The sequence below is a fragment of the Mercenaria mercenaria genome, chromosome 16, assembly GCF_021730395.1.
Source record: "Mercenaria mercenaria strain notata chromosome 16, MADL_Memer_1, whole genome shotgun sequence".
NCBI classification, from domain to species: domain Eukaryota; kingdom Metazoa; phylum Mollusca; class Bivalvia; order Venerida; family Veneridae; genus Mercenaria; species Mercenaria mercenaria.
Genome location: NC_069376.1, coordinates 55,705,791 through 55,718,946, shown reverse-complemented (window position 1 = coordinate 55,718,946; position 13,156 = coordinate 55,705,791). Strand labels below are relative to the sequence as shown.

The following is a 13,156-nucleotide window of genomic DNA, read 5'->3' as shown; positions in this document are numbered from 1 at the left end:
GTCAAAAGTTGGTACAGCTTTCCTTGTCTGGGTTGTAACTCGGCCATGGATTGAGGGTTTTTTTAATAACTTTACACAATTGTTTGCCTTAATGAGACAGTCTGTCGGGCGTAAGTAGTTGAAAGGTCAAGGTCAAGCTTTTAGGGGTCAGAGGTCAAAACATGATGCAGTTTCTCTTGTCTGGGCTGTAACTTAGCCATGGATAGAGATGCTCTTAAATAACTTGGCAGAAATGTTTTCCGCAATCAGTTCTGTCACTGCCAAAAGTATCCTAAATATTAATCCTTTTGACAGCTGACTGGCTCGACATTTTGCCCGTGGACATCTAGTATTGATGTTACTACTCAAAGTCTGGACCAGTTTATTATTATGTTTCCCCGTTCCATGCTAACAGCTAGTTTATACAAATTCCTAACATTTACTAGACCACTGTCCTCAACCTTCCAGAAGTAACATCAGTTACACAGCGATTGCAGTCAAACCGAACTTTTGATACAGATGTTTCTATTTGGAGTCTGGAATATTGTGGTTCAGACCAGTGCTTGTCTGTGCAGGAGGTAAGGCCACAAGGGGCACATGAGAGCTGGAATATTTGCAATATAAACTGACTTATCAGAGCTATGTAGTTAGAACAATGTAATCATTGCTTCCGCTCTTTAGGGACGTTATAAGCTACATGTCGGTATTCAGGCCGGACTGGTACTGATTTCAGGCATTTGGCTGCCAGAATTTCCCTAAATAATTCAATTGAAAAAGGACATGTCTGGCTTTAGAATCCCAAGCATAGGTATTGTTCCTGTGGACATCCAAGAACAGTTTTGTCAGTCGCTGCTTCCTATAAAAAGATAAAAAATTGCCAGTACCAAGTATATTTTATCAGTGTATTCTATCTGAAAACAAGCCGCCAGTTTAAATGTGTACAACCAATTGATACAGTTGGTTCCCAAGAAGGACACAAACTTGTTAGATGTGGATAATTTGGAGAATAATCTCGTCTTGTTTACTTCTGCTGTGGCAGACTGTAACTTACTTGCAAACTATGTTTTAACCCTTAGCATGCTAGATAAATTGGCGTCTGCTGGAAATGTCGTCTGCTAAAATTGTAAAGTTCATTCAATTTGCTCCAAAATTGGAAGAATATTGTCAGAGTAGCAAACAGCTTGGAACCTATCAGACGCCGATTTAATCGGCGTCTGATCTGGTTCCAAGCTGTTTGCAAAGGCTGTTAAATTCGCCTGCAGCAGGCTAAGGGTTAAATAGTTTCACCAGCCACTGTTTCCGTAGAAACATGTAATTTTCACATGCTCTGGTCTGATAATTATACCGGTAGTCACACTCGTAACATGGTATATATAATAATGAAGAAATTCAGGAATAAAGATGCGGTGGTGAAGGTAAATAACCTTTACATACATTCACACATTGCTTACTGTTGTTACCTACACAAGAAATGTAGTAACATTGTTTAAAAGATGTTGCAAAGGAATGCAGCAGTTTGATGCAATATTAGTTTGTCGTTACAACGGGCATTTAATAATAATAATAGAGACTTTATTTAACGAGGCAGCATACTTGCAGAAGCAATCTTCCATATGGGCATCAACGTAATACATTTTACATAACGAAGAACAAAACAGATACGTTTTACATAATCAACAGTACAGAACAAAAACGATTTATTTTAATTGTCAGTTTGTCCAACAAGGAAACTTCCATTGGATATATCTTCTTTTGAATTCTGCACTAGATGCAGAAGATTTTACATGTAAAGGAATGTCATTCCAGTTTCGGTCCTGAATAATTTAGTGATTTCCTGAAAAATTCTAAATTTGGATTTTGGAATATAAAGAAGTTGTTGCTGTGATGATCTGAGTTTATTATTAACTTATCTGATTATTAACATATCTGGACAACTTTGAGATTCTGTTCCCTTTGTATATTCATCCTTGTTCTACTTTCCCCTTCAACTTCCTTCACCCCCACCCCCCCCCCTCCCCCCTTTTTTTTTACCCCTTGCCACTTCCTCCCCCTCTGTCTAATTTGGCATAAATTCATATGTACTAGTTAGATTCGTGAAGCAATTTTTCCATTACAGCTACTTTTTGTTGTGGGCCTACTTTGCAAATGCATGGCTCTGAGGCTGTATTTTTGGTGTTCTGTGCTTCTGAGAAATCTACCCTTACCTATTATCTTTTGCAATGCTTTATAGACTGTTACAGCTTTTTTATAATCAACTCTTTTTGGAAAAGTCATCCAATGGAGTTCCTTGAAGAGTTCATTTGAAGGGGTATCAAATGGTTCGTCTAGTAAAATTCTCGCAGCCCTTTTCGATCAGATCATTTTGCAGTTGTGAGCTGTTTCCCCAAATTGTGCTACAGTAATCCAGACAGGGTAAAATATAGGCATTGTAGAATAAATTACGGGTGTAAGTTAAGACATAATTTATTGAATAAAGAGAATTCCTGTTTTTTTTTCCGTTCATCAATTTTTTTTCAAATTCACATATATGAGAGGAAAATTTATGCTGAAAACAATGAACAAATAAAAACAATGGGTCACCAGGCTTGTTTTTGTGAAAAATTGTTTTGAACATACCCACTGTTGCTGAAATTCCTAGCGTTTTGTTTAACATTTTCATAATTTTCTGCTTTTTATTATAAATACCCACAAAACATGAACCAAGACAGCACAATAGGGTTTATTCTTTTAACAGATTTTATTATATACTTATTTCATATCGTAGTCATATTTGTAATACTATAATCATTACAATGATGGGTACAAATGAAAAAAAAATCTTGTTTCATATTCACTTTTGTGAACTTTTTTCAATGAAAAATACTCTTAGAAAAGAATATTGTTTAAAATTTTGAAAAAACTGTTTCATAGATTTTTAGCTCACCAGAGCTTTGGCTCAGGGTGAGCTATTGGGATCAGTCACCGTCCGGCGTCCGTCCGTAAACTTTTACTTTAAATGACATCTCCTCATAAACCGCTCGGCCAATTTCATCCAAACTTCACAGGATTCATTATGTTCCTTGGGTGAAGCTCTACAAAAATTATTCAAAGAATTGAATTCCATGCAGAACTCTGGTTGCCATGGCAACAGAAAGGAAAAACTTTAAAAATCTTCTTCTCAAAAACCAGAAGCCCTAGAGCTTAGATATTTGGTGTGAAGCATTGCCTAGTGGACCTCTACAAAATTTGTTCAAATTTTGACCCCTGGGGTCAAAATTGACCCCGCCCCAGGGGTCACTTGATTTTACATAGGAAAATCTTCAAAAAAATTCTAAAAATAAACCAGAAGGCCTAGATCTTAGATATTTTACATGTAGCATTGCCTAGTAGACTTCTACAAAATTTGTTCAAATCATGACCCCCGGGGTCAAATTGACCCGCCCCATGGGGTTACTTGATTGTACATAGAAAATTATTATCTTCAAAATTTTCTAAAAATAAACCAGAAGGCCTAGAGCTTAGATATTTGACATGTAGCATTGCCTAGTGGACCTCTACAAAATTTGTTCAGATCATGACCCCTGGGGTCAAAATTGACCCCGCCCCAGAGGTCACTTGATTTTACATAGGAAAATCTTCAAAAATTTTCTAAAAATAAACCAGAAGGCCTACATCTTAGATATTTGATATGTAACATTGCCTAGTAGACTTCTACAAACTTTGTTCAAATCATGACCCCCCGGGTAAAATTGGCCCAGCCCCAGGGGTTACTTGATTGTACATCGGAAAATCTTTCAAAAAAATTCTAAAAATCATCAGTTTGACATTTGAAACATGTAGCTCATATTACTCTGGTGAGCAATCCAGGGTCGACCCTCTTGTTTCCCTGTTTTCCTTGTGTATAAATAATTGTATTGTGAACATAAAAATGGCCAAAAATGTATGTGTCACCAGGCTAAATTGTATGTTAGGACCGCTTGAATACAACACCTGTTTAGACAAAAAATTGGCCTCGACCGAATTGATTATATCTGCTAGAAGTTTAATCCTTTCTATAACTGAATACTAAATGATCTGAAGGGAGATATTGTCTTATCAATACAAAGTTAATTGTCTAACATTATATGAACAATGCTGTCTTTGCACTAAAATGCGCTGTCAAAACACAGCCACAAATGGCAAGTCGCATGTCAGGCATGATACACGTCAGTACAACATAAACCAGTATCAGCATTTGATTATGTATAAAACTTATTGAAAAATGTTATTTTATACAAGATTCCTCATATTTAAGATTATCTGTCAAATGTTTCAACAAATGTTGGCTGCACTTCAATCTTTCAAAGAAAGTATCGGCTGCGCAGAAAGATGCACATAAAAAACTAGGAATTCCCTTTAATTCTTAGTAAAAGATAAAGTAATGAATTGCACATTTTTAGTATTTTGTTAATTTGATTTTTTCAATTTAAATTTTGGTCAACTTGTATTCCAAGAAGTTTTTTTTCGTGAACGGTTTCAAGCGACTGTTGGTTTAATGTAAATGCAAGGGAATTGTTACTTCCAAAAGTATTATGTATCTTGTTGGAGGCTGAAAGAAACATTGCTTTCGTCTTCTCAGCATTTGGTATCATAGCAGTCTTTGCACCAGTTTTCTACAATAGTAAGATCTTCTTGGAGGGCAATTTGTACATCTGAAACAGTTTTTCCAGGAGCAGAGATTGTTGTGTCATATTCAAACATGTTTAATTTAGAATTTCTGCTATGTAGTGGCAAGTCATTTATAAAAATAATGAAGAGCACAGGTCCTAGAACCTTGCGCGACGCCTGCAACAACTGGTTGTGCTGTGGATAAGCTGCCTGATGCGCTAACCTTTTGGAATCGCTCTGATAAGTACGATGAAAACCATTTCATACAAATGGAACTGAACTTGTAGCATTTCATGCAATATTAACCAGTAGTTTACTATTACAGCAGCCATTTAATGCAACATTAGCCCGATGTTTTAACACCAGTCTTCAATTGATACTGCTGTGGATTATACGACTGAATAATTGTTGCCTGAACACACACAATTGATACTTTAATTCTTAATCAATGGTTGTATTAAGTCACCAACAGAATTTAGGCCATATATGATAATTTCCAAGATTCAATGTTGTACAAGCCAGTTGGATAGCTTCCTAAATGGAATTCAGAGTTTAGTACCCAGAGAGTAGTGGCCAAGTAATCTGAAGTAGTTATCATTGTAAAACACAACAAACATTTATACATATAAGAAATTACTTTATTCATAAGCAATATTGCACAATCAGGTTTTTAAAGTTCTTCATATCAAGTCTTACTTTGTTAAACAGGTAAATAACCAACTAAACAGATGTATTTATCTTAACCTTTAGCATGCTAGATAAATTGTCGTCTGCTGGAAATGTCTTCTGCTAAAATTGTAAAGTTCATTCAATTTGCTCCAAAATTAGAAGACATATTGTCAGAGTAGCAAACAGCTTGGAACCTGATCAGACGCCGATTTAATCGGCGTCTGATCTGGTTCCAAGCTGTTTGCAAAGGCTGTTAAATTCGCCTGCAGCAGGCTAAGGGTTAAATGAAAGTGAACGTTTACAGCAAATATGTTAACAGCTTTCAAGCAAATCATTATGTCTAGAATGACCTACCAAATATGCTACAGAAAAATATTACTGAATTCATTAATACTAGGGATTCGTACTTTTCTTATAAACCCACTCTGAGAATGGGTATGAGATGTCTATTGCTATATCCCATACAAGAATTCTAAATTCAATGTCAAAATCTTAATATGTCCATGTAAGTTTCTTAAACACATGTTCTACAGTAATTTTGGAAATGGATAAATCTCTGTGTTTGTAAATCAAAGAAACATGCACTTTAATTTTATGGTGGCACCGAAATAATTTATGGCATATTTTACAATGACATATTTTCCAACAACTTAAGGCATTTCTGTCGATAAATTTAAACATTAAAGTTAGTGCAGACAAAACTAGTATGTTCTTGTGACTTGCTTTTTTTTAATCAACTATATAGTGGATACACCATAAACGATACTAGGAACACTATAATGTGCAAAAATGAAGAACTTGGTGACCCAATTATAAACAAATGTGTTAATTTAAAACCACTGTTTGCTGAAACTTATATTGTAATATAAAGACAGCATTCAAAATTCAAAAACAATATATACAGATAAAATAATCTGAGAACAAAGAATGGAAATATAAATGTTAATACAAAATCAAATGTAGGTGGTATATATATTCAAAACTAGTCTATCCCAGCACCCACTGTGGAAAAAGGCAAGAGATTTCTAGAATCTACTTGAAAATGTAGACATTAATTTATGTAATGTTCACCTAACTGCAGACTGATTAATGTATTCACTTCTATAAACAAATCCATAGAAAATCATCGGGAAGCATACACTGCAACTGAGCAGTCTTGTATTTAGAGCCTGCTTGAGGGAGGTAACGAAACATGCAACACACCTCGCCTTAAGTCAGGGAAACTTACTGGACTCTATGATCCTGAAAGACCAACATCAATAACAACAAGTACTGAATATGATTTATTTTGGTCCACCATGTGGCACTTAGTACCATGCAGCGAGCAAGGAATTCATGTTAAGTATTGTCATGGAATGATATAACAACACTATCTTCAACCTGACTTGGAAAAACAATATGAGATTTCTCTGGACTATTCAAATTTGGGACAGATCACTGTAAAGGACCAAAATTTCAAAATATGTATTACACAGAATTTTTGTTTTTACATTGCTTATGGCTAAAGGGCGTGCCTGTTAATAATGAAAGTTCCTCAGAATGATAACAGAACTTTAGTAGAATTCAACCCAATATAAAACGAGACAGCTCTCTTTTAATGCAGTTTAGTAAAGAATCTATCTCTCCATATAAATAGATATGACACCAATATCACATACAGGTTCTAACAATCAAATATTTGAACATACTCAATCCCAACAGTTAATGAGGCATAACTATACCCCAGACTCTGTCATTAAATTGTCGGGCAATAAATATTAATTCTTTATCTTAAAGCATATATCATAAAAATACAATAAATCGCATTTATGAAACTACAGTTGCTACTACCTATGAATACCCACCATCGAAGAACTAAGCAAACGTTGTAACAGCTTAGTTTTACACCACTTAGTTTTACACCACTATAAACAATGGGTTTACACCACTGTAAACAATAAATACACAAACATTATGCACATAGCAATGTTCACACTTTTGGCAAAATAAATGTTTCACAACAGAAATAGTGTACACCAACATTCAAGTATCTTTTTCCTAATAAAAATACATTCTAATTTTTTTTTTACCACATTCAGGATTCTTTGCATCTTAAACATGTAAGTTTAATTGAGCCGTGCCATGGGAAAATCAACATAGTGGGTTTGCGACCAGCATGGATCCAGACCAGCCTGCGCATCCGCGCAGTCTGGTCAGGATCCATGCTGTTCGCTAACAGTTTCTCCAATTCCAATAGGCTTTAAAAGCGAACAGCATGGAGCCTGACAAGACTGCGCGGATGCGCAGGCTGGTCTGGATCCATGCTGGTCGCAAAGCCACTATGTTGGTTTTCCCATGGCACGGCTCATTTATGTTGTAATTTTTAAATTTCCAACAGTTTTCAAGGGTTTCCAAGTTGGCAATTTTTTTTCACAAAAATTTATTTTTGTAGAGATTTTCTGTTGTTTTTTTTTTCTCTCTCTTTACTTCTCAAATATTTTGTTATTGCAAGAATTGATTAATTTATCTGTATTTCAATTCTTTTCTTTTTTTGTTTTTTCTTACAATGTCTTGGTCCATGCATGACCTAAAAATAGGTAGGCCTGATTGTGATTCACAACAAATATAATGTCAATAATAATTCTTAAACAGACAGTAACAAAAGGAGATAACAATAATGGTAACTTAAGTAAAATATTTACACCCATTTATAGGACAGGAATTCAACACAAATAATGACTTAGGATATAATACAATCATACAACATACCAGTTACTCCACTGACAAGTTACCATATATAAGTCTCTTAAGTCAACCTAACTGCCAATGCACAACAATGTTAAGTGCTGATGTACGATTTACTTTAAAAACTGTATCAAATTTCATTTTTTTCCATCTTTAATCCTCTTTTTAGTAAATGAATGAAAGAATGAACGAACAAATTTATTTTAAAATAAACTATACAGTTTCTAGTGAAAAGGATAATACATCATTAACAATGCTTTAAGTTTTACTTATTAACATATTCAAACCATACCAACTATCCTTGTTAAAAAATGGAAATGGTCAATGTACAGAGAATCAGTTTTTACACATTCTTCAATATATTATTTCAGTGATTCTCAACAGGGAAGCTCAACAAAATGAATGTCAGATTTCAGTCTTTATTTCACAATCTGATAGTCAGTTGCCTTTATCCCATCAAGAATTCCTGACCTGTAACTGCCTTTGTGTTTTGCCATAATGTTGTCGAATATCTCGATTTATGATAAGCATTACTCATGAATATGTAACAAACAAAACAGGTTTAGGAAGGGAAGGCCCCAACTGTGGGTTTTAACCTCTTTTTCCCCTAGTGCTAGTAACAGAAAACGTCGGACTTCATTTCAAGAGCACAGATATTTGGTGAAATAAAAGCCTTTAAAAAATTTACGTTTGTTCCAAAAACTTTTTTTGCTGGAATGGGCCAATAAGCTTTTGTTTATGCAGTAGAAAGCAACAATAATGTCCCCTTTTTTGTTTATTTTTCTTATTTCAACTGAATATTCACTTAAACCAGTATCAATGTAACTTTATCACAATACAGAAAATAAAGAGTAAACAGATAAACAATTATATTGTTACACAAACATGCTATCCTTTCATACTAAGTCTTGGTTCCAAAGTTATGAAACTGAGTGTAGAGACCAGTCTCAGAATGGAGTCATGCCATTGGTCAATTTCAAGATTGCATCCTGAATCAACCAATCACAGGCTAGGATTTTGAGACTGGATTCCAAACTGCTATATAACCTTGGATCTTGGTCAGTTAAATTATCATATCACATCTATTTATCAACCCCTCGGCATATAAAATACCATTACTTACAAAATATATTATATATACTGTCTTACATGTCAATTTCATTTTTAAATACTATTCAAGTAGGGACCTTGCATATTCTTGTTCATTTTTATCTTTACTTAGATTTTTAATGAAGCTTTTTTCTCTAGATGACTCTTTCATATTTCTTTTTTTTTCATTTCAAAATAATAATCTGGCAAAATGTGACACAAACATGCAAGAGAAATTATATTTCAAATTATATTTCAAAGTAAGAAGCAACATCTAAATCTTTACTCTCAAACATGCCCCTAGACTAAAACATTTACATCATTTACAATAGTTACGGTTTGTGGCAAGCTGACAGTGTTTCGCAAAACAATTTACATAAACAATGTCATATCTAAGGAGTTTTTTCGGCATAAAGCAACAAAGCTGATATGGTCACTGGTCAAAAAGTTTGCTCATTGCCAATTCCAGACATTTTGCAAGTGAAAATATTCACAAATCCCTCAAAATCTAAAGTGCCAAAGTTTGTTTATCTTCACTTGACTATAATGTGTATTAGTAAACATGGAAAGTCACGCTGGCCGAGATTTTTGTGATTTTTTTTAATTCATGAAATCTGCGAACATTTCAACGTTGCAAACTTTTCCACTTATATACAGAAAATATATGCATATTTATGTAAAGATTAATCTACAAATGGAAGCTCAAGAAAATGCACAGTAAGCTGAAACAACATAATTTCTTTTCTTGAATAAAGTTTTGTATTATTTTTTACTATCCAATTTTTAGATTCAGATTACATAAAGTGCCAAAGTTCCCTCCCTCAACCACTTACTATTACACTAAGTTTTATTTGCAACACATTTTGGTAGTGACACACAAAAGGAATAGAATATTGTGGTCAGAATATTCAGAAATTAATGTGACATTCTTACATGGCTTGTCTGTCAGATAAACAAGGGACAACAAAAGTTTACTGTTCAAATGCTTTGATAATTAACCACTCAGGCAAATGCCTTTGTGCTTCAATTCAATTTAATATCCGAACTCTGAAACATGTTTTATCACATGATAAACCACAAGGCCAAAGTACATCCTGCCAGACAGTGTTCTAAACTGCACAGCTTATAAACATTAACAATTGTAAATCTCATTATTAATATGCCCATATGTAAAAATTCTGTAACATATAACCAGTTAAAAAGTACCAACATAATAAAATAAGAAATTCCGAAAAAACATAAAAGATGTTAGCACTTGAAATGTTTTTACCTTCTAAACACATACCAGACACATATCTGAACAAGGCGCATAATGAACAGTTATTGTTAATACAATCACAGTGAGGCAAACAGTTACACAGCAAGCTCTACAGCTTTGAGAAATATTCCAAATTCTTTGTCTTAAAAATAAAATACGTAACATCTGGAAGTTTTACATTGTTCAACTGAAATTTATCTACACTACCACATCTCCATGACTCAGCTTAAATTATCCCCTTGCCCCATATTTCAGTTTGATCGTTATGTTTACATAGGGACTTTTTCCTCCGGTGCAGGTGTCTCTGGTGCTGTGGAACCATTTGCACCATTTGTCTCTTTTTCACTCTGTAAAGCTTCCTCGAAGTTCCCTTCCGACTTGCTACCCGATACTTTAGCCTGAAAAGTAATTTCAATAGCAATGACATAAAGAAAGAAGTTTTCTAATCTACAAGCAATTTGGACCATACTGAACCTTACATATGTTGCATACTTTGGCTGTTGTTATTTGAACTTGCCTGTCCCTGACTAACCGTTAGCGGTATCTGCCTAACCGTTAGTGATATCTGCCTAACCGTTAGAGATATCAGCATAACCTTAAAGGTCCATTACTAAGGGAAAGTGAGTTGGCAATTTTTTTCACAGCCAGTGCATAGACTTCTGCAAGACACTAAATAATGAAGATTGGCCGGTCAAAATTTACAGAAGGTCTTTGGAACTCAAAGAAATGTATGTGTATTATGTTGAAATTTCAATGAATCGACAGAATGACCCCCCAGGTCTTTTTAACTTTCTTCATACTTCATAGAAAAATAATTGTACATATACTGCGATTTATTTCGAATTTCTACATACCAACTTTCATTTTCAAATAAAATGTAATAGTTTCTGTGCTTTTTAAAAGAAATTAAAATGTTCACTTTCCTTAGTATTGGACCTTTAAGTGATGATAGATATTTTTTTTTTTTTTGTTGGGTTTAACGTCGCACCGACACAATTATAAGTCATATGGCGACTTTCCAGCTTTGATGGTGGAGGAAGACCCCAGGTGCCCCTCCGTGCATTATTTCATCACGAGCGGGCACCTGGGTAGAACCACCGACCTTCCGTAAGCCAGCTGGATGGCTACCTCACATGAAGAATTCAACGCCCCGAGAGAGGCTCAAACCCACATCGGTGAGGGGCATGTGATTTGAAGTCAGCGACCTTAACCACTCGGCAAAAGATATTGCACCTGATATAACAAAATATAAATTTCTATTTGATAACATATTCTCTTTTATGTGAGGTCTGCTTTCCCAACTAGTACTGAAAGTCCATGTGATTGAATCCCCTATGGTAAGGATCGCAGCATACAAAAATAGTCTATGGGAACATGCTATCACATCAATGTTGCTGTTCTCCTACAATAACTTCCATTATATATATTCAACATCCCTGCAACTTCAATGAAAACCAATGTTGATGGAAACTTTTAATGTACATGGCCTGCAAACTGTTGTATTCAGCTACATTCACATTCAACTAACATTCAGTGTTATATCTTCTGAAGCAAATCAATTACAGTTCACAACTAATCTACCTTTTCAAACTATTTTTCTAACCAACTGTTGTAAAATCTTGGAACTGCACTTCATAATCCATTCTGCAATGCATTCAACAAGGATTAACACCACCGACAATAACAACATATCATTAGCAAACATGGAATTATGGTGGTTAAACCTGATCATTCAACAACAAAAACTTAATACAACAAGCAGTGAATTCAACGATATATCATTACTTTAAACTCACATTCAATGGTTTTCACTACAATCATTCCACAAACTTTAACACTAAACATAAAGACTCAAAATAATTTACAGGGCAAGAATCATAGTTTAAGATGCCTCTTTTGCTCAGAAGGGTGACAGTATATATGACATCAAGCACTGTATCAAGAGAATGTATCATTTAATACAACAAAACATAAAATACAATCAACATGATTCTGCTAACAGTCACTAAAAGTCAAACACATTTCTGTTACAAATTAACCTTTAGCCTACTGCTGGAAAGTGATTTTGCCTTTGCGACCAGTGCAGACCAAGATCAACCTGCACATCTGTGCAGTCTGATCATGGTCTGCATTGTTCGCTATTCAGTCAGTATCATTTTGGTAAGCACCCCTTTTAACAGTTAATGGCACTGTCCAAATTGGAAGATGGACAAGTTCATTATAGAAATTTAGCACGATAAGGGTTAAACATACATAATTTTTACACTGGTGCTCATTATAAAAAGTGTTGTCTTTAAGAAATTATTGAGTATGATTAAAAAATTTCCATTTGGATATAAGCTCGTTTCTCAAGAATCATAGAGGACTGGGGCAGGCCTTTAAAAGGTATGCTGTAGAAAATATAGGAAGTTTTATCAAAAATACAGGATTCTGATACAGTAATAAAATATTAATTAATGTTACATAAATTGACTTCATTTTGATTAACTTGTTGCAAACAAATTAATTATTGTTTTTAAATCTGTGACAAAAAATAATCCTTTTTTTCACTGTCATCAATATGAAATGTGCAATGTTTCAAAGTTGGTGGATCTCCACAAAATGTATTAAGGGAAGGAGTAAGAGAGGAATCACTGGGTAAAACATGTCCATTTTTGAAATATCCTAAAATATACAAAATTTATTCAGGAAGGTCCCAAGAGTTACGGGCACTTTCAAAAAAAATGGCTAATTTTTTATAAAGCTCATATTTTGTTCATGTCTTACCCAAACAAACTGATTTGCATATTGAACAATGCGTTTTGTAGGTTA

The 13,156-nt window shown here is 34.4% G+C and overlaps 1 protein-coding gene across 4 annotated transcripts in view; it reads right to left on the bottom strand.

The window, feature by feature from the left end:
* Nucleotides 1–5,229: 5,229 nt before the first annotated feature.
* Nucleotides 5,230–13,156, bottom strand: part of LOC123540763 (tumor protein D52-like) — a 34,435-nt gene continuing 26,508 nt past the window's right edge. For all 4 annotated transcript variants that reach the window (XM_045326032.2, XM_045326031.2, XM_045326029.2 and 1 more), the window contains one exon: nucleotides 5,230–10,743. In XM_045326032.2, the coding sequence (XP_045181967.2) occupies nucleotides 10,615–10,743 (129 nt within the window). In that variant the 3' untranslated portion in view covers nucleotides 5,230–10,614. The remainder of the gene's footprint in view (nucleotides 10,744–13,156) is intronic.